General features: G+C 37.0%; 1 protein-coding gene across 1 annotated transcript; it reads right to left on the bottom strand.

Annotated features, from left to right (window-relative positions):
* Positions 1-10,370: 10,370 nt before the first annotated feature.
* Positions 10,371-21,809, bottom strand: LOC120082413 (protein tas). The gene is made up of 8 exons (XM_039037573.1): positions 21,488-21,809; positions 21,210-21,305; positions 21,044-21,127; positions 20,804-20,964; positions 13,234-13,351; positions 12,794-12,929; positions 12,033-12,211; positions 10,371-10,727 (listed from the first exon to the last, which is right to left on the bottom strand). Exons 1-8 carry the CDS (start codon positions 21,671-21,673, stop codon positions 10,491-10,493), a joined length of 1,197 nt encoding a protein of 398 aa, XP_038893501.1. The 5' UTR covers positions 21,674-21,809; the 3' UTR covers positions 10,371-10,490.
* Between the last annotated feature and the right edge of the window lie 1,487 nt (positions 21,810-23,296).

Here is a 23,296-nt window from a genome sequence, read left to right on the forward strand (position 1 = left end):
ATTGACGTGCATGGCCCCACTTCCATCTTCAAGTTCATGGTCGGTGTGCATGGCTCCGTTGTCTTCAAGTTCAAGGTCAGTGGCATGACTCCGCTCCATCTTCAAGCTCAAAGGTCGGTGTGCATAGCTCCGCTTGATCTTCAAGTTCATGGTTGGTGTGCATGACTCGGNGCATGACTCCGCTCCATCTTCAAGCTCAAAGGTCGGTGTGCATAGCTCCGCTTGATCTTCAAGTTCATGGTTGGTGTGCATGACTCGGCTCCATCTTCAGTGACTCGTCTACAAAATCATGATGCAGCTTCGCTTCATCTCCAAACTGATGACGCGACTTCACTTCATCTTCAAAGTCGTGGCGTGGCTTCGCTTCATCTCCAAACTGAGAGCAAGGCTTCGCTTCATCTCCAAAATGTTGACGCAGTTTCGCTTTATCTCCAAAGTCATGGTGAGATTTCGTTTCCTTTCCAAAATATTGGCGCGACTTCGCTTCATCTCCAAAGTTGTGGAGTGGCTTCGTTTCATCTCCGAATTAATGGCGCGGTTTCACTTCATCTCCAAACTGATGACGCGACTTCACTCAATCTTGTATAACTTCACCCTTTCTCCAAAATGTTGGTGTAGCTTCGCTTCCTCTAAAAAAATGTGGGTGTGGTTCCACCTCATATGCGAGATCAAGTTTGGTTTGCCTAGCTCTACCTCATATGCGAGGACAACTCTGGTCCATCTGGCTCCACCTCATATGCGAGGACAACTCTGGTCCCTCCGGCTCCGCCTTGTATGCGAGATCGACTCTAGCCAACCTGACTCCACTCAAAAGCTTCATGGCATATTCTTCTCATCACCTCAAAACCAAAGAAGGTAATTACTTCATGGAATTTGTGATACCATTGATGAGAGGCTTGCTTGAGACCATAGATGGATTTCAATTTGCACACCATAGACTTTGAATAACCAGACAGAAGTTTTCTAGTTGCACCATATAAATCATCTCATCAATGTTTCCATTGAGAAACACAGTTTCTACATCCATCTGATGTAGTTTATATTAAAGTGAGCTACCAGTGCCATGATTACCCTAAAAGAGTCTTTCGATGAAACCGGAAAGAGTCTCTTTATAATCAATGCCTTCCTTTTGAGTAAAATCTTTTGCAACAAGACGAGCCTTCTATCTTTCAATATTGCCATGCAAATCCCTTTTGGTTTTAAATATCCATTTACAACCTATGGGTTTCACTCCTAATGGCAATTTCATAAGTTTCCAAACATCATTGTCTTTCATGGATTTTATTTCCTCTTCCATAGCATTTATCTACTTTTGAGAGTTAGAACTTTGTAGAGATTATTGGAAGTTGATTGGATCATCTTTCATTACATCCATATCATCCTGATGTTCTTGAAGAAATACAATATAATCATATGGAATTGCATTTCTCCTTTCTCTAGTGGATCTCCTTAGTGGTACTTCTTGAAGTTGTTGAGTTTGAACTTTAGGTTCAACAACGGGGACTTCAATGTTGTCTTGTTCTATAATCAGTTCAATAATGAAGTTAGGAATTGGAGCCTGAACATCATTTATAACCACATTAGGAAAAGAAACTTCAAAAGCTCTTATTTCATCATGGTTTTGATCATTCTCTTCATTTGTAGGATTCATCAATATGATGAGTTTCGGTTTCACTATCAAGGAACCTTCTGTACTTATGTCAATAGAAAATTTCCTCTTCATGTGTGAAGGGACTCGACTGTGAATCTTTTCGCCGTTGTTTTCTTCATGGAATGACGTCCCCTTCAAGATTTTCATCCTTCCTTTATGTTGATCGCTTGTTGCCTTGAGACGATCAAAAGCAGATGCTAAAGGTCGATCTTTCTTTGATGTGGATATACTTAGCCTTTCGAAGGCTAAAGTACGAGTAGAAGTAGTTGTTGGACATTGGTCTTCTTCTCCTATCGTGGCCACACTCAATCTTTGAAAGACTGAAGATCGAGAACTTGAAGGCTTAATACGATTGCAGAAGTTCTTTGCTTCATTTCTTCTGAGTCATTGACTTCTTTGACAGTTATATGATTGTTGTTGACTTCCACTATGCCGATAGTATGACATGCAATAACTTCTGATACTTTCTCTGGATGATTACTGAGAAAGTTTCTTGGGAGAAATTTTGCCAAAGTTGTCGGCCATCGGAATTGAGGAAAGTTCTTGTCTTCTTTCTTAGCAGGCTTAGGCTTCCATGTCATTTTTTTGCCTTTCTTTTTATGAGTCTTGTTCCTTCTTCTATAGCTTTGATAGGAATGCGACTCTTTTTGGATGGAGTTTGGTTGTCTTCTTTTTCGATGAGTCACAACCATCCACCCTTCATCATTATCTTCAACGAGCTCATCTTTCTTTTTGGAATTTGTTGTTTGAATTTCTTGCTGGAACCAAACAGCTATAGGCTCAAAGGCTCCAAACTGGATTAAGCTTTGTCTTTGAGCATAGAACACAGACAATGTTGGAACACTTGAAGTTGTCGCTACTGTAGCGTGATTTGTCTGTTTTGGGGGCCAAATACCTCCGATCTCTACCGTAGGTGCCAAAGTTACGTTAGCGGACCCACAGGTGGGGCCGGGGCTCTGCGCTCTTTCTTTCTGTGTGGGACGATGCGGGGGAGAGAAGGGAATGCGTCGAGGCGGCGAGAAGATGAACGAATTCAATATCCGATCACACACGAGGATAGAAAGACCCCTGAATTCTGTGATTGCTAAGTTGAAAGGCCAGGGAGAGATTCTCCACTAGCATTTTGGCTGAGGCCGAAGTGACAATAGTCACATTGAACCCTACAATATGTTCGAAGATCTCGAAATGATCTTCCAGTTCCGGGATACCATTAGACCTAAACTCAGAACATTCTACTCGACTGAAAGGAGAGGCTCGATGTAATTGAGCTCGACCATAGGGAGAGGAACGATGTAATTGAGTTGGGTACTTCATTTTGACTACGTTATTCAACAAGAAAAAATGGTTTCATCTTAGTCAACTGAGTCGTACCATGATACTTTCCATTTTGTCGAGCCCAGCTTTGGTCCTGGCCCGACGAGTCATCTACTTAAAAGAACCCTCCCCGCAGTGCGCCCCTCCTTGAAGGCGTGCACCACCTAAGGGTGTACCCCAATGCACGGAAAGCACGAAACGGTCTTCTCTTTATAGCTCTGGATTCAATAAGTTCTTGCCAATAACCACACCCGCTGAATAGAAACATGAAACTAAAAGCCCATACAAAATGAGCACCTAGGAAAAACAGGCCATATGTAGATAATGAAGAATCATAAGACTGAATTACCTGGGATGCCTGTGCCAATAAGAAATCGCGAAGCCACCCATTCTAAATCTAGCTCAATCTTCTTTTCACGAGCCAACTTCAGAATCCGTTCCTTCAGTACGAAGCACCTTTCAATTGGGTGATTAATAACCCGATGATACTTGCAGTAGTTAGGATCATCTACTTTTCCTGCTTGTTCCGGCCACTTACATTCCGGCAGCTGAATAAGTTGCTTCTCTAGCAGTTTCTCCAACATATCTGCCACATCAGAGTCAAGGAATGGATAAACTTTCTCTTGTCTTTCTTTAAGAGTTGGACGACACTTCTCACCCTCATTGTGCCTTCTTTCAAATTTTGTTTTTTTTTTCCCTTTAGAGGAAAATTTCGAAGGGGTTACATGAACGACCATAGATTCTTTTGTAACACTATCCACAATCTTTTCAGTGCCCTTGGATTCATTCTTGTATTTTCTCCCTTCAGGGACTAGGAAATCTTTAGTTCCTTTGTTGGCGATGCTCAGCTCCATATCATGAGCGCGTGTTGCCAACTCCTCAAACGTACGAGGTTTTATCCCTTGCAGGATGCACAAAAACTCCCAGTGCATGCCCTGAGTGCACCTCTCCACTGAAGATAATTCAGTGAGTCTATCTTTGCAATCCAGACTCAAAGCCCTCTATCGGTTGATGTAGTCGATGACCGACTCTTCTTTCCGCTGTTTTGTGTTTGTCAGCTCCATCATGCTAACGGTGCTCCTTGTACTGTAGAAACGGTTCAGAAACTCCCTTTCCAATTATTCCCAACTGTCAATCACTTCTGGCTCCAAATCAGTATACCAATCGAAAGCATTTCCTTTCAAGGTACGAACGAACTGCTTGACTAGCTGGTCTTCTCTGGNCAAATCAGTATACCAATCGAAAGCATTTCCTTTCAAGGTACGAACGAACTGCTTGACTAGCTGGTCTTCTCTGGTTCCTGCATTTTCGCAGGTTTCAATGAAGTGTGCAACATATTGTTTTGGATTGCCCTTTCCATCGAACTGCTGGAACTTTGGAGGTTGATGCCCAGCTGGCATTCTCAGGTTATCGATTCTCTTGGTGTACGCTTGGAGTACATAAAAGAGGACTGTGATGGTCTTCCGTACTGAGCCCTTAAGAAGTTTGTAATCATATCCTGCAGTTGTTGAATTGGCAGGGTGGCGACAGAGGTAGATTGTTGTGGCTGACTTTCCTGCAAGATAGTCTTTCCTTTGTCATTGGCTTTTGTAGTTGGAGATTGACTTGACTCAGCAGTATCTCGAGTTTGTATATGATCTCTTAAAGCAGTAATTTCATAATCTCGCTCCTCTACAACCTTCATTTGGAGATTTATCTTTATCTCCATCGCTGCCATGGTCGACTCAGTCGTTACATCAGTCATCATGATAGACACTATATCAAAATGTGATTCTTTCTCTAATAGATCTGTAGCAGAAGCATAGTTGTCGAACAAGGGATTTTCTCTAATGACGATCTCGCCTTTAGAAGATTCCATCAGCTGGATCCAGATTTTTCCCGTGATGACAGAGCTTATGTAAATGTGCTTGCGACGGTAGCTTTGGATGAAGCTTTCTTTGGTACCATTTGTAGATTTGTTGAGTTGGATGACGAGAGAGAGATGAGAGGTAGAGAGGTCCCACTGGGCATGCCAATTTGTTCACATGAGATTTCAAGAGAAATTTATTTCGTGGAACTTGAACTTTGTATTTGTACTAATTTTATGGAAAGTGAGTACATTCTCTAATACATAATATTTTGATGCTTTTAAAATAAACAGTAATCTTTAAGTTGTTTGATCTTCTTGGATGATCGGCTTTTGGACTTGTTGATCTTCTTGGATGACCGACCTTTGGATTTGGTGCTCTTCTTGGATGATCGACCTTTGGGCTTATTGATTTTTTCGATGATCGGCCTTTGGGTTTGTTGATCTTCTTGGATGATCGGCCTTTGGGATTGATGATCTTTTTGGACGATCGGCATTTAGGCCTGTTGATCTTCTTGGACAATCGACCTTTGAGCTTGTTGATCTTCTTGGAGGATTAGTGTTCGCATGAGGCTTCTAGAGAAACTTGTTTTATGGAGTTGAACTTGAGTTGATGTTGATGTTGAGGTTGGTTTGATGCGATGTGGTTCGATCTCTAGGACTTGATCCTTTGATTCTCTCTTGGTTAGGTGGATGTGCTTGACTTGAAGAAGAAAAGCACCGAATGTTCTTAAAGTAGAGGTCTTGGAAAAGTGTTTTTGTCTTCAAGGGTCTTCTGTCTTCTAGGAGTGCAGCTTCAGATGTCTTGGGAGTCTTCCGTTTGTTGATGAATTCTCTCTCGGCTCTCTGAATGTAGAATTGCTTGTATCTTCAAAGGACTTCAGTCTTCAGAAGGCTTGTATCTTCAAAGGACTTCAGTCTTCAGAATGCTTGTATCTTCGAAGGACTTCAGTCTTCAGGTGTGGTCAGTTTCAGGAGTCAAAGAGTCTTCTGATTGTAGAGACTTCCCTATAAGCTCTCTGGAGTATAGAATTGCTAACCCCTCCAAATGAGGAGAGCTTTTCTATTTAAAGAGTTCATAGATGGGCTTCGTGGGCTTGGGCTTGGTTGGTCCATGGGTCTGGCCCTTGGGCCCAATTAATTGGATTTGGGCTTGGTTGATCCATGGGTCTGACCCTTGGGCCCAATTAGTTGGTTTTNTCTTGTCTTCTAGGAGTGGAGTCTTGGAAGTCTTCTGCTTGTTGATGAATTCTCTGGACTCTCTGAATGTAGAAAATGCTTGTATCTTCAAAGGAGGAGAGCTTATCTATCTATGGAGTTCACAGGTGGGCTTGGTTGATCCATGGGTCTGGCCCTTGGGCCCAATTAATTGGATTTGGGCTTGGTTGATCCATGGGTCTGACCCTTGGGCCCAATTAGTTGGTTTTGGGCTTGATTTAAAATTTGGGTCCAATTCAACCTTTTTTGGTAGTTTGGACTTTAAACCCAAATAATAATATCAAATTGGGTCAATTTAATCTCATCTGATTCAACCGCTTGGCATCATCGAAATTTGTCTTCAATTCAATTCGGGACATATGTTAACTTCTAATTAGACCCAAATTTAATGATTTAGAAATTCGTCATTAATTTAGTAAACGACGTGACAACTTGTGATTGGTCCAAAATTCCTCATTCAACAACACCCAATGATTTTTTTTCGTAAGATCTAAATTTGAAGTTAAGTTTGAAAAATTGTAATAGAAAAAGGTAAAATGTAAAATAGTTAAATAAGAGACAACATTATATTTTCATCATGTGGGGCCCTCCATTTAAAATCTCAAAAAGGAAGAAAGAGATTAGAAAAAGTAGTTTTTAAAAAAGAGTTCAGTTTTGTAAGGTGAAAACTTTTTCCTGCAAGCTACCTCACCACATCTGTCATTGCTCAAAACAGCATCTGGCCATTGTCGTGCTGCTCAATGCCATCTAGTGTCGCCACCTCTATTCAGTCGTCATTGCCGCTTGCAAGCCCTCATCGTCGCTCCATTGGATTTCGTCGGAGTTTTGTTTGGGTAAATATTTGGTATTTTAAAAGGTTTTCATGGTGTATCTTGAATATCCACTAATTTTTATTTCAATTTATTTATACTCATTATGTTTTGGATTGGATGTTAGAACGAAGTTTTGGAGTGTCAATAACCGTCGTCCAGCGGTATCAAAGTTCAATTTTGGTGTTTTGGCAATAATTTTTTGTGAATTTTTATGGTTTTTCTTGAAGGCCTTAAGTACCCATTTAAGCTTTGGCCTAAATTTTGGTTGCCCAAAATATTTTGATCTTAGATTTGTGGTTGAGAGAGAATTAGGTTGTTGTCCAACATATCCAAAAGTTTTGCCGAGTTATCGGTAAGTTTTCGTTGGGTTTTTGTTTAACTTTGGATACCCATTAAATTTGGGTTGAATTTAATGTTTATCCTGTTGGATTGTATGTCCTAAAACTCGCGGTTTATAGAGTTAAACATTTTCTATTATCAATAAAGATGTTTTTTTTAACATTTCTTCAATAAAGTTGTTATTGAATTTGTAGATTGCATTTGTAAAGACTAAATCCAATAAACTAAGATCTATGGCTACTATATGAATACTTGAACTTTATGTGGAGACATAAAAATGAATTAGGTTCGAGTAAATAGTCAAAATGATCTATAGTTACGAATAAGGTTGGTTTTCTTATTCTGGTAATACTATCAGATGCGACCCACTCTATAGTTGTTAATCTATGGTTGTTACAAGGAGTTGTAAAGTGCTACAAACGAAGTGATCCTGATTCATTCATGTGGTGACATGAGGAGTGGGACCGTCATGTTTAATGAGTTTGCATAAGATTGGACCAAGAAATAAGCCACTCTTACTTTATAATGTTGTTTACTGTTTAAGACCGACTATTTCGATTAGATGACCTAGGTAACTCGATCTTAATCCTGAGCTAACTATGAACTCCTATTTATTCGGGATTATCAGATTTGTATAGATGAGGGTTGACTCAACAGCGTCGACTCAATAAGCTTCCCATTTCAGGGGTAAGACCAGGTAGATAGTTGGGGACATAGGGTGCAAGATGGAATTCACGCCTACCCGATTTAAGGATAGGAGGAAAGTTGTTCTCTAAGTGCTTAATCCAGGTTTTGAACAAGAGCCCCACCCTCTCATTGGCCCAAGAGGAATCCAGTTTAGTGATTGGATCACAAATCAATTGTTCATTAGAGGATCGGTGGAATTTAAGGAGCAAGACGTAATTTTGGGGGTAAAACAGCATTTGATCCAACCGTTATTACGAACAACCTGTGAAGGGTCAACTTACTAATTATGGTTAAATCAGGTGAACACAAATATATCTGCAGTGAGGAGAGTGCAGTTATCGAGCTATAGTGGTGTGACTCGATAGTTAACGAATATTGATTAATTCGGTCTAAAGAATTTTAGCCAATTAATCTCAAATCGTTGGAGTTCATGATCTGTAAGTCCATAAGGTCCTTCTACTAGCTCGTAAAACATGAACACCTTGAATTAGTAAATTGAATGAATTTGGAATGATATCAATTTGAAGTGTTCAAATTGAATTTCAGCTTGAAACGTTCAAATTGAATTTAGGGTTTGAATTTGAATAGTTCAAATTCAAATTAGGGTTTGTATAATTATATTCGATATAATTAATTAACGTTTAATTTATAAAAATAAACGAAATTGGAGTGTTTATAATATTTAAATGTTGATTTAAATATTAATTATATGTGATTAATTTAATATTTGATATTAAATTACTATTTAATTAATTAAAAATCAAAATTAATTTTCATTTATATTTCAATTTCATGAAATTGAAATATTAGTTTTGATTTTAATTAATTTTGACTTAATTAAATTAAAGATTGAAAATGTAAATTGGAATTTTGAACTTGGTAGTGGATTTTTCCACTTTTTGGTGAAGGAGGTATTTCTCCTAAATTCACACACATTGCCCATTAATTCTATGCATTTGAAGTGGCATCAGCTGGTCTCTTGAGTGCTTGCATTTAACGGAATGATAAAAACTCTTCAATTTTGAGATTGAAAGAGATTGAATGCTGAAAACTAGTTTCTACAGAAAATTGTTTTTCCCTCTCTTCAAACCCACACCACAACTTTCACAAATTCAGCCCAATTATGAGTTCTACCATTCAAATTCAAGGCTGAAAATAATAGAAAAGATCTCTTGGTGGTCCACGACTTCAATTGGAGAAGATTGTAGCTCAAATTCGTGTTTGAAGAGGATCTTCAAAGGTATGTGTTGAAACCTTTTTAATACCCTATGAACATACTTATTTTGATGTCAAAATTAAGAAATTAGAATGCTTAATGATCTTGTTTTCTTCCGCTGCATATTTCTGTAATCCAACATGCCCATGATATGTGAAGTTTAGATTTGAATTTTAGAGGTGCTTGGGGTGCTGTCCAATGGGTGTTGGAGTTCCTTTCTTGTGGATTTTAGTACGTTAATAAGATTTTGAATTCTATTGGAATGCTTAATTATTGGATTTTGGTTGGAGATTCAATTGTAAGATTGTGAAAACTAGAAAGGATTTTCGTATTTGAGTTTATTCTCGAGGTAAGTAACACTACTACTAGAACCTCTTTGAGTCAAGCATGCCTTAACTAAGATGATTATATTAAGTTAAATAAGTCTTAGAATGCTATGAAATTGTTGGAATGTTTTGCTATGTTTCATGAATGAAAGAACTGTTATGAGCATGTTGAAACCTATGAACTATGATAATAGGACTATGACGTTGGACCCGCTGATTATATATCAAGTACGACTGTTATGAGCAAGATAAATTGATGAGCTATGATAATATGACTATGACGCTAGAAAAGTATAATCATATAATATGACTATCATTGTATATCATGTGCTAGAAAATTTAGTGACAGTTGACTTTTCTATTGGTTGCAATGTACACCCTATGCTTATGATTGTGTTCCTACAGGATCACTACTCATGCTTATGATTGTGTTCCTACAAGAACACTACCTATGCTTATGACAGTGTTCCTACGGGATCATTACCTATGCTTATTATGTTCCTTCGGGTTCACTATCTATGCTTATGACTATGTTCCTTCGGGATCACTACCTATGTCCATGTTATGCTATGTACATCTATGTCTATGGAGGAAGAGTTAACAAGTTCATTAGATGGTCGGTCATCCATGATAAGTTAAAGTATGCATCCCCACTTGCACGAATGTATAGTTTGACCCCAGTAGTGAGGTTTGTCAAATTTTTCAAAGATTTTGAATGTAATTTCATTTAGAACTATTGAGTTTGAAAATTAAAATTTTTAATGTTTGTTTTTCTTTTTAAGTTTTTAGGGATCCTGAATCTAATCTTATTTATGTTGTTTATGTATTTAGAAAAATATTATTTCACATTAATATGATCAATTGATTTTTACTTTAAAAGTGCATGTAGGATAGTAATGACCCAATCAGATCGTAAATCGAGGATCGCACAAGGTAGGAATGAAATGGAATGGAGGAAAACTAACTGGAATGAACTTAAAATAATTTTCATATTTAATGTAATGCATAATGAATGTGTTTTATTATGTTCACACAATAAACATTCACCGGAACAATGAGCAGTAAGAAAGGTTAGTCCCTCCTAGATAGCTGGATCTTTATATCTTCGGAAAATGGCTTCAATGTCTGCCATCACTTCGGCCGGCAACGGCCGCTCGGTCATCGTGAAAGCATCGATGTCTTCTCTAAGCTGGTCCATAGATGTTGCGCCAATTATCGAACTCGTCATAAATGGACGGTCTCGAGCAAACCCAAGTGCAAGCTGAACTGGAGTTAGGCCGTACTTTTTAGCCAACTGCACGTACTCAGTTATTGCTTCCTGAAATTGACAAAACATCAGCTTAACATCTGATTATATACGTTATGGAATGGACAAATAAAGGACGGAGAAAAAGTAAAGTAAGAAAGAATCATGAAAAACAAAAATTAATGCAGATTACAAAATAAAAATGCCTTTAAGGTTAAAGAGTTTATATAGTTCACTTCTTTAAATCCTAGAGTCTAAAAAGTAAATAATGTAAATATACCAAATATTAATATATTTAGGCTAAATTATAAAAAATGCACCTAAACTTTATACTTTGAGTCAAGAATATCATTGAACTTTCAAAAGTTTCAAAAATACCCTTAAACTTTCAAAAAGAGTTCAAAAATATTCTTAACGTTAATATTAGATGGAAACAATTAAAGTTTTGTTTTAAAAATACCCCTAAAGTTTCAAAAGTTTAAAAAATACCCTTAAACGATATATATATATATATTCATACTATTAGTATATGAATAAAAATTGTTAAATACCTCGTTACAAAAATAACTCTAAATTAAAAGAAAAAAAACTTTAAAAATGCTTTTATCGTTATTTTAGGATTAAATTTGTTTGAAGTTTTCTTCAGTTCGAAAAAGACAAATTTTAAGACAAATTACAGACATCCCTCATTTTTTTCTACATATAGATACTTTCATTTTCTCTTATTTTTTCAATTCTAACATCGATTTTCTCAGCGCGTGGCACATCACAAATATTAATATATATATATATATATATATATAATCTCATAATTTTAAAACTTTTTTAAAGATATTTTTGAAACGTTTGAAAGTTCAAGGCTATTTTTGACACAAAACACTAACGGTTTTCATCCAAAATTAACGGTAAAAATATTTTTTTAACTCATTTTAGAAGTTTAAGGATATTTTTGAAATTTTTAAAAGTTCATAGGTATTTTAGGTACAAAATTTGAGGATATTTTGTATAATTTAGCCATATATTTATATAAGGCATTCCAACCAAATATATATACATACATATATTTTTTTGGGGGGAATAGTTCATTGGAGACACATGCTCTTAGTTATGATAATAGCATGGTGTGCATTATCAAAAAAAAAAATCTTACAGAAACATAAACATGTGTCAGTGCTAAGACAGCACGTTTAGATTGCTGGCAATGAATTAAGGGCAAAATCAAGATTGGGCGGGTAAAAATCAATCCATGTTCTGTCAAAGAATAGGCTTAGGAGAAATCAACAGTAAAAGACATCAACACGTTCCAAACATTTTAAGGTACGATTCCATTATCTTGTCTAATCATATGGCTAGCAGGACAGGAGGGAGGGAACAAACCTTGGCAATAGATTTATTATATCTATCCATGAAGCCAGGGAAGAGGCTCAGCCTTCCTTTTCCTGCAGCTTGATAATTGACATCCAAGTATTTGCCACTCAGCGTTCCACCACCCAAAGGAGAATAACCAAGCAAGCCAACATTGTAGTTATTTGGATGACAAACCTCAACAAGATCGACTGCAAGTAACAACTGGATGATATTTCTATTACAAATGAACAAATGCCAAAAGCAACATCGACTAATCATGGTTGCAGTTATCAGATTCATTATTTGGTACAATTTTAAATTCTTAATGCAAATATACGTTGAACCCTAAATATCGTATGCCTATACATATGCTGATCCCAAAGCCACGAAGACCAGTTGGTCATATTTCAATGCCCAAGGTTGATAGTCAATATGGTGGCATCTACAAAATATTTTTGTCTGCAAGATTCTTGAAAGCCGACTAGAACTACAAAGCTTATTAGAAATCTATCCTATAATGATGATAATATATTGTTCAACTTCCTAGACTTCGAGTAGGTGGTGGTATCTGATAACAATGATTATATTTTTGCTCGAAGAGAAAGATATAGAAATCTAAAGATGTAGTCCTATAAAAAAAAATAAATAAATAGAAATCTAAAGATGTACTCTACTGTTTCCAGTAAAAACACAATAACAAGGTCAGGCAGCATCAAATGTTAAAAAGACCAAGGAATCCCTTGAACTCTCAATTAATAAAACTGAGAAAAATATATCAAAAGATGTTTCACCTTCAAAGCGGCATCTGTTAATAAGACTGTAATTATTTTGGATACTAACAATCTTTGGCAATCCTTCAATTTTTGATGTGTGAACAAATTCCATCACTCCATACGAAGTTTCATTTGAAACACCAATGTAGCGTATCTGCATAAATTCAGAATCACATATCAACGAGAGTGACGCAAAAGAACCAAAAACAACCAAAACGTTGAAGTGAACGCTAATCTATTTCCACTTTCACATATTCTTAATACCTCAACCATCCAAATGATTTTATTTCACTAGTCATGAGATTGTATCTCGGAAAAAGAAAAAAAAGCATTGCATAGAGAGCATTCCAGTTACATGCATTTTGAACGTGTAACTCTTCAGTAAGCTGATTCCTACCTCAGCTTAAAAATGCATTTCAAGATATGATGTATTCCTAACTTAATCAAATAGCAACCACCTTTCCTTCTTCAATAAGTTCCTGAAATGCCTTCAGTTGCTCTATGAAAGGCACACTTGGCCTCCATTTCAAAGAATCGTAAACAAAATCACCAAATAGGGGAACATAGCGGTCTGGCCTGTATAAAAACCAAACATATACTAAGATATAGCAAGAGGAAACGAATGCACTACATGATAAATATTAGTACGAAATTAAAATAATGGAAGACAAGTTAATAAAAACAATCAGATATTTTATCACAGCAAGCATTAAAGTAAAAGAAACTGATCGGCATTTTATTTCTCATCTGTGCACGTGCTTCTAGCTTCACAAACACAATGCCACTTATTCGTTCCTTTTTTCTTCTCTTTTTCCTTTATGTGTGTGTGTGTGTGTGTACACACACATTATAACCATATTCATTGAGAGATGTGAAAGTACAAAAGAGAAGCCTCATACAAAAATACAAACCACCAAAGGAGCTAAGATTGAAAAAATGATTTCATTTGTTAATGGCTATGAAGAAGGGAAAATCACGAAATTCCTATAAACGAAAACCTAGGAGGAGGAATTGAAGTGAGCAATGCTCCAAACTTCCAACCGTGAACCTCTAAATTATGAAAAACAGACTTTTCCTAAAGGCTCAAGAACTCCAAAGAATCTGAAGAATCAGACAGCCGGGAGACCATGTCATTCTTGCAAAATGTGGGTTTAGGAGGCCTTGTCATCATACCCATATAATCTGATAGGGAAAACACATCTCAAAACTCAAAAGTTACTGGATATTTGAACCAGCTCAAAAGAATATACACATCTAAATTCTCAGTCACCTCTCACCTCGAGGTGATTAAAAATAAAATACTTGTTGGTTGGATGCTTGTTTCTGCAAGAATTTGAAAGTTCCCAGGTATTCATGAGAATTATTAATGTGCATGGCCAGTTGGTTACTTAGGAGTTGGACGGAAATGACAAGATGACAATTGAAACAAAAATTGAGGATTTTGTTTTTGTTTTAGTTCTCTAGTCAATTGGAGCATAAGAAACTATAACTTGAACTGATTCACCCAAAAGGAGAGAGTGCTCCTACCCCCACAGCTTGCATACAGACGCATTTTCATTATCAAAGCTGAGTTTTGATTAAAAATGCTCTCTAAGATAATTCTTCGGCAGAAGTCTATTTATAAATATTCTTGATGATTACAAGAGTGGTTCTAAGCTTCTTAAATAGAAGCTTTGGATAAAATAACAGAATAACTAATTCTTCAATAAGAAACTAAATACAGCTAAACCACTTAACAAATACTAAACAACATAACCACTTCATGCTAACAACTCTACAACAGACTAGTGTGTATAACCGCCTCCCTCAAATTGATGACTCAAAGTCGAGGAGTCTTTGGGGTTTTTTTTTATTTTTTTATTTTATAAATATATATATATATAGAAGGAAACTGCTTTCATTGAGAAAGAATGAAAGAATACAAGGGCATACAAAAAAAAAAAAAAAAAAAAAAAAATAGCCCACAGCAACTATAAACCCTAGACCCTATTTTATTAGGTAGGTATGTCTAAGTTAATGTATTGATCTATGGTTAATCCTATTGTATGTATGATGTTTATAAAAGGGGGCTAGGAGTCTCGAACGAAATTATTCTAAGTGTAGGAAGGAATTATGAAGTGTGGAGATGGTCTTGTCATGCCATGTGTCCAAGGTCAAAAAAGGGGGAAAATGGTCAAGTGTGAAACTTGCGTTAAGGGCCAAGAACTTAGTGAAGGCTAAGGCATGCAGGAATGCGTGCAGTCAACTTGTCTAAGAGGCGTAAGAGGGGCGCCGAGGCAAGGGCTAGGCAGGCTGCAAGACGTAAGAGGCCGCAAGGTGCAAGATATGCGTTGGCTTGATGGGCACCGAAGAGTACCATGGAGGCTTTGGGAGATGTTGGTAAGCAGCGAGTGTTAACACAAGTGCTTAAGCCGTGAGGGCAGGAGACACGGGCTGGAGACGTGTTGGTTGAGAGGGGTCTATGCGTTGGAAACCAGCCTATACAATGGTAATTTCAACCTATTCGTTGGTGTGAGATGGAAGAGTTTAGCTTAATTACCGAGCTTAGTGGGCTAGGAGTCGTGTTTAGGTGCCTTAAGTATGCTTAGTGGCTTAGTTGTCACCATATTAAGCCATTTGCCCATGTTTGCCTTAGTATAAAAGGGGAAGTCGAGTAGGAGAGCTTGGTTTGGCATTTTCACTCATGCTAAAGGAGGAAAGTTGCTGCCGAATTGAGGTTTGATCAGTGTTGAGGACGAACTGGGGCTGCCAAGAAGAATTTCTCACGAATTTGAGCTGAAGTTTAAAGATTTCCCTAGTTGTTCCAAGCTCTCGGATTTCTCGGGCAGGTGAAGAAAATTTATAAATTTTGAGCTTGACAAGAGGAATCAGAGGCTCAAATTTTAAGGTAAGGAAGTCAAGATGTTTATGAACAAGTTCTTAGAAGGAAATTCTATGGAATTTAAGTTATTAAGGTTAGAAGTTGAATCTAGAAATTTGATGTTTGAATAAGCAGGCGGCTGCATCTGAGGGATAAGCATGCAATTGACAAGTGAGGTTGTGTGTGATAGAGCGCAAGCGCTGGTTGTGGTATGTGCGCACAAGGTGAGCGCAAGGTTGCGAGGGAAGGAGGACATCGGTCGGGCGCACTAAGGAAAGCGTTAGCAAGCGCTTAACGCATAAGCATCGTGGGCACGTCCTAGAGCCTAAGTGAAAATTGTGAGCGCATTGCCACTTACGAGCAGAGAGCAAGGTAAATTGTCTAATGTCATGTTACGATGAAAGTCGTGAAGGTGTCTAAGGGTGATGTTAAACTTAAGAATGTAAGTTAAGCTCAAGGGGGAATTAGTAGTTTTAACTAAGGGTATTTACTAATGTTAAAGGGCAAACGCAAATAGGAGAAGCCTATCATCCTTTGAGGAAATAGCCTAAGACAGTGAGCGACAAAGTTTATGAATGTTTTCTCTTATGTGTTTTCAACACATGTCTTACTATTGAGCTAGTTTTCAAGATGTTTTTCTAACGAAGTACCACGCATAAGCTTTCAGCATTGCAATGAGTTTTCTAAGTAAAGCATGATTTTTCTTAAACATGCACTAGTATGAAGGCCAATGAGTAGACGCACAGTTCAAACTTTTCTTGAACATCGAGATTTATGAAGCATGCATTAACTAGCATTCTTGAACTTATGATAGTCTTCGTGATGAATGCGTTTAAAACTTGTTTTATTGGAATGTTTGATTTTACAAAGGTTGAGTTTTCTTTTTCAAAAGAGGAGTTATAATGTTACCATGAGGAAACCCGATACTAAAGGTAAGAAGGTTTCTGGGACCCCTGATACTTAAGGTATGACGGTATTCAAGATATTACCGTGCACTTAGGTACAATACTATCGACGTGATTGTATTGAGATTACTCTACATCACCTAAGGACTGATGTTGAGGGATCGAGCAAAAGGGTTTTCTCTCAACTAAGGTTTAGTGAAGAGAATTTTCAATGAAATGTTGATGCTTGAGTTTCAAGGTTTGAAAGTTTTAAATGTTTTCTTAGACATGAGTATGATTGTTTTAAACCCTGATGTTTTATTGATGCTCAATAATATGTTTTAAAGTAGTCACTCATTGGGCTAGTAGCTCACCTTTTCCGATCTTTTCTTTTTCCCAGGTAGCGATAAAATCCCAGAGGATAGTTGTTCTGCTAGTATGCCACTAAGCATTCAAGGGTTGAAGTGAAATTAACTTAGGTTGTTAAGTTGTTATGTTTTTAGTTGTCCTTCATGTACAAAGTCAAGCCCTAGACTAGTTTTAAGATGGGAACACAGTCTGTAGTCGAACATGTTACTGTTATATGTGTGGGTTTGGCACCTGCTAAATATGCTTTGGTTAGTTGTTTGAATAATTAAATATTATATTTGCTTATCAGGTGTTTAAGTTCTGTTGAGCAGGTAAAGGGATAAGGATGGATAGTTGGTGTCATAAGAGGGTTGGCATCAACTATCTTCATATTCTCTCCTAGGATAGAAAGGGTTTTTGGGTGGGGGTGTGACAGCAACCCCACTAAATAAAGGGTTTTCATCTAGGTAAGATATTGTCTAGCGCGTGTTTACAAAACACCTTCAAATCAAAGTCCAAAGAGAAACATTAACTCTCGCTAGAGACCAAATCTCATTAGGTCCCTCTCCCCGCCCCTAAACACTTTATTTTTTCTCTTTCCTCACAAATCCCACAAAAGAGCCACACCCTCGCAGACCAAAGAGAGCGCCCTTCTCTTTGAAAGGTAGATGGAGGAAGAACTCATCGTCCAAACGTCCCTCTGGCAAGCAAGCGAAAAATCGAACTCCTGCAAGAAATAAACCAAAACGGATCTCGCATACTGACAAACCCAGAGAAGGTGATCCAAGTTTTCCTCCACCTTCCGACAAAGAATGCAACAAGAAGGACCCATTAATGAAGGCAACTTTCTCAAAACCTTATCCATTGTATTCACACGACTAGGCAAAGGACTTGACTTTCACATCTCTCAAGGAGGTCTTGATTTGGTTCTAACATAAAGGAAACAAGCGTGAGATAGAGGTTTGGTGAAAAAATCATCAATCTGATCAATAGTGGACACATAATTGGTGTAAATGTAGCCTTCTGTGGAACGAAGCAATAACCAGTCTCTGTGTTTAGCTCTTGCATGAAATAGTGGGTTGTTTAGTTCTCGAAGAATAGTATATTTAACTATTGAAGTACATATCTCATTTAGTCAACCCCACCTTCTTGATGAAAGTCTTTGCCCACCAAACGAGCTTTGTGCGTTGATATAGTTCCATTTGAGATTTCGTTTCATATGAAAAACCAACTAACCCATAAGATTTTTGCCATTAGGTAAAGGTACCAAATTCCAAGTGCCTTGTCGTCCAAAGGAAGTAAACTCTCTGCCACAGTTATTCTCCATTCCTCAAACTTTGCTAACAGTAGAGATTGAAGTAGCTTCCTCATTAGGAGATGATGTAGAGCTATCAGTAGGAAGAGTAGCAATATATCAACGCCTTTTCTTGGAAATCCCATCTTTTGACCTTCTCGTACAAAAATGTGTGTTGGTGATTGGTAAAGCACTTGAGAGCAACACATGGTAAAGAATTCAGAATAGGAATTCCAAAAAGTAGTAGGAGGCAGATTTTGAATGGTAGAATAGGTGGAGGAAGTGACAGTAGAGGAAGAATGACCAAGAATGAATTTGTAGGAGAAGAAATAAATGGGGAAGGACATGAAGTTGTTAAAGCAAAGGGATTGCATGCCTAGAAATTTTTTCAAAATACACAATATATATATAAGCCATGCCCACATTGCTCACCCGGGCGTGCGCCCCACGCCCACCCTGCTCGCCTGTGAACGAGTCTCATGCCCAAGTCTTCAAAATTGAAGTCTAGTGGGAAACATGAAATCTAACAAGGGACTATACCTCACTAGGATCCTTTTCAACCCCCCTAAGCACACGATTATTCCACTCTCCCCAAGATCTTACAAAATAGCAAAAACCCCAGCAAGCCATAAAAATTGACCTTTCTCATGAAAGAGTGGATGGAAGAGGAACTTCCCGATCATATCACCACACTCCTTATTCTATGCAAGCAAAAAAAACTACACCACATAGCTCTCGCAAACTTGTATCTCCAAAGAATGTGACCCTCCCCCCAATAGAGAATGCACCAAAACAGGCCAACTAACAAGAGCATCTTCTTCACAATGCGATCCAAAGTATTAACTCTTCCATGTAAGACCTGCCAAGAAAGGAAGTTAACTTTCCTAGGGATCTCAATCCTCCAAAGCACATAGAAGACTGACTCACCTCTGGGAGGACCAATAAGCCTATGAAAGAAAGAGTTATACAAGAATCCATCCAAAGGATCGAGACTCCACACCCTCAAATCCTTCGTCCTCTATTTATAAACAATTGCCTCAAGCAAGGACAATAGCAAGGCCACATCCATCGCTTCCCTATCAGACAAAGAACGATGGAACCCAAATGAAAAAGAGGAACTTCCTGACAAGACTAAAAAGTTCGACACAACACAATTTTTAAAAGACCAAAGGTGAAAAGGACGTAGAAACATCGAGCAGAGGAGTTCATCCCCCACCCACTGATCTTCCAAAAATAAGCATCCTTCCCCTCCCCTACCACGCAACGAACCAAAGGAGAAAAAGAAGGGATCTCCTTTGAAATAGCCTTCCAAAGATACCACACAATGAACCAAAGAAGAAAAAGAAGGGATCTCCTTTGAAATAGCCTTCCAAAGATTCCGATAAGTGCCTATAACCCCTTGCGACAACCAATCAAAAGGATGAGGACCAAAATTTATCAGCCTTAGAATTGTCAGTCTAAATCAATATATGCGAACCCCTTTCCTAGAGGTTAAAAGTTTACCAATCTTAGAATTGTAGCATATATAGCCTTTGGTTGCTTTCAAATTAAATAAATTTATTAAAAATCATTTTTTAAAAAAATAAAAATAAAAATAAAAGTGTGGTTGCTTCTAGAAAGACACATTTGGGAGGTTCGATGTTGGCATTTATGATCATTTTATGGTTGGAGAAGTGGATAACATGCACATTTGAAAGTTTTAAGATGGTCAATATTAGAAAGGTGTTGGAAACGCATCTCAAAGGAGAGGGTAAGTTCCTTTTAAGGGTAGGTAGTAGTAGTCGATTAATACGGTATGTGGCAACAGGAAGGGAATGCATGGTACCCAAATTTAAAAGGCAAGGATGCATGAAAGAGTAAGGTTAAGGCAAATTCGGTAAGGTGACATCGTCTGGACTCAACAATACCATTCTGTTCAGGTGGAGGGGCATTTGTTATGCACCACTCATTGATTCTTATGGATGATCGTTACTAGGGCTTTTTGATGGATCTTCTAATCAAGTTTTATCTTGTCTTTTGATTCTGGGATATTACCATTTAGCAAGTCTTTTATGTCTTGGTTTCCTTGTTTGGTTCAGTTGGATTCTTTATTTTTACTAAGGTCTATAAGTTTTTTTTTTTTTTTTTTTTTTCCTTTCTTTCTTTCTTTCTTTCCCGTTATCCTGCTGTACTTTGGAAAAAAAAAATATATACAGCTCAATCACTTAACAAATATTAAACAACCTAACCACTTCATGCTAACAACTCCACAACAGACTAGTGTGTATATCACTCTCAATGACTATGAGCTAGTCAATTTCATGAACTCCTAAAAAGAAAAAAATCAACAACTTCATTTCCTACAAACAGAAAATTCAATTGCAATAGCAAATTGAGCTGTGTCGACTGTTCACTCCTGAAAACTACATCTGATGGAACTATCTGATAAGTTGCTCTCCATGACAAATTTAGTGGTTCTCATGAGTTTTAAGAGGAAACACCTTAAAGAAAGGACGATTCAATAGTAAATGATAAAATTAATGTGGGAAAATTGTGTTCGCTTTACATGCTTCAAGCACAACCTCATAGAAAAAGTTTATGTTTAGTCATTAGCTACTTTCTACCAATTTAGAAAATTAATATGTAAAAATGTACAAACTCACCAATGAATTTGCAGTAAGTCAATGTAGTCAGTATTCAGCCGCTTGAGACTTTTCTCTACACTTTCTCTAATATTGGAACGATCAACCCGTAAAACCTTTGCATTTTCACGCAAATAAGGCGATCGCTCCGAGTAACCACTGACTTTTGTTGCCAAAATAATCTGATAGATAAATAGCTCCACTCCGTCAGCGATACAGAAATGCAAATTAAGGTGACGTAGTTATCCATCAGGCACATACCTTGTCTCTGGGCTTTGATTTGAGCCAATTACCGATGTAGATGTCTGTCCTTCCCTGTGTCTCTTGTTTCGTTGGAACTGGATACTGCCAAATGACAAATGTGCTATTAGAAGTACCGTTAAATAATGAATTGGATATGGAATAAAAGATTCATGAGAAAACTCACTGCCTCTGCAGTATCTATAATATTGATTCCATGCTCATAAGCATAACTCAGTTGTTCATGAGCTTCTTTCTCGGTGTTTTGTTGCCCAAAAGTCATCTTCAGGTACACATTAAACAAAGCAAACAAAATAGAAAAGATGTATCCATGAAGTTCGTGCGGAATCATAGATGAAAATAAACTTGCCGCCGTCCCTTAGTGCTTCAGCATGAAACCTTACCGGAGGGAGAAGGCGAGACTTCAAAACAAGAGACGAAAAGCGCATAGTATAAAATGCTTACAGTTCCAAGCGTAACTTCAGAAATTTGAAGGTCAGAGTCCCCAAGTTTTCTGTACTGCAACGAACTGGCGTTGGTTTTCTTGGCACAAATGCAAATCCGTCTTGCTCTCTTATGCGGTGCCGGAGAATTACGAGAAAGAAAAGAAGAAAGTATAGAATAGTTGTTAGCATTTGTAGAGAACGCCATGGCTAATGGCTGTTTGGCTAATGCGAGGGCCCTGTTCGCTAAGCCCCTCTGTGCCTCTTCTGCCTTATCAAAGAGCTCCCAGTCCCACTGTGCAGCTGCAGTGTCAATTGCCAATGAACCCGCCGGTGCCACGCAACGGCCAATAGACAATAGACAAGGGATAAAAATGGGCTTTTTCTTCCCGTGACTGAGAGATTATTTGGGCTTCACCAGAGCCAACCTGTGGGCCCCATTCAGGCCCAATTCTGTTACATTCTCTGTGACACAGTTGTAATTTGATCACAATAACCAATATCTCTATTTAAAAGATACAAGTACTTTTTTTATTATTTATTATTTTTTTTCTCGAGTTTAATTTCTATTTAATTCTTAGATTTGAAAATATTATACATTTGCAAAAAACAATACATTTAATTTTTTACCTTACAAAACTAACATCTTTTTTTAAAACTCGTAAAAATAGTTTTTCTCGGTCCATCTTGGGTGAGGATCGACCACGAGATTTTAGTTAAAAAATCAATTTTTCCAACTTATCGATTATTTGGGGGCTTTCTCGGTACATTTCGTTAGATTATACACTGAGATTATGTATATCTCGATGTTAATCTCAAGCAAAATAACATCGAGATTCTATATATTTGAGCTTTCTCGGTGAAATTTCGGGCATAATTAACACTGAGATCTATATATTTGAGCTCTCGGTGAAATCCTGGGCATAATTAACACGAAATTCATCTTTCTAGGTAGAATCTTGAGCAGGATTACCACCGAGATTCAGTATATATCCCAAATCTTACCCAATTTTTTCAAAAAATTGTATCTTTCACAAAATTTAAAAATGTTGAATCAATTTGAAAATTTTATTTTGATCATTGTAAAACTCATTTGAAATTTTGGAAATTCATATAATTGTGAAAATATAAATTATGCTAAATATTTGAAAAATTACATAATAATTTGATATTATATTTAGTAAACATAACCGAATTTGGAGAAAACTTGAAAATAATATAAGATTTAGGAATATTACATTAAAAAAAAAATAACAAATTTCAGTGCGTAATCAGGTGTACCAAGAAGGTCCAAAACAATAGATAAGTTAGAAAAAATTGATTTTTAACTAATTCTTGATAGTCGATCTCGTCTGAGATGGACCGAGAAAAACTATTTTTACTAGTTTTCAAAAAGCGTGCTAGTTTTATAAGGTGAAAACCTAAACATGCTATTTCTAACAATGTTCTCGTTTAGTTCTTAAGTTTTGAGTTTAGTTTCATCTAGTCCCTATATTTCAAAATGTTGTAATTTTACCATTGACATTTGAGTTTTGTTTGAATTTGGTCAATAGATTTCAAGATTTATATTTTTAACATTGATTTTTCATTAAATACTCATTTTATGTCATCTGTGTTAATGTATGTTAATAAATTTAAAATAATTAAATGAATTGTAATTAATTCAGTTTCACTATTCATCACCTTTAAAATTAAATTTAAAATTAATAAAACATTGATGTTAAACAAACCTTAAATGTCAATGGTAAAATTGTAATATTTTGAAACCTATGGATTAGATGAAATCAAATTCAAAACTTAAGACTACATGTATAATATTTTCAAACCTAAA

The sequence above is a fragment of the Benincasa hispida genome, chromosome 8 (genome assembly GCF_009727055.1).
Source record: "Benincasa hispida cultivar B227 chromosome 8, ASM972705v1, whole genome shotgun sequence".
Taxonomy (NCBI): Eukaryota; Viridiplantae; Streptophyta; class Magnoliopsida; order Cucurbitales; family Cucurbitaceae; genus Benincasa; species Benincasa hispida.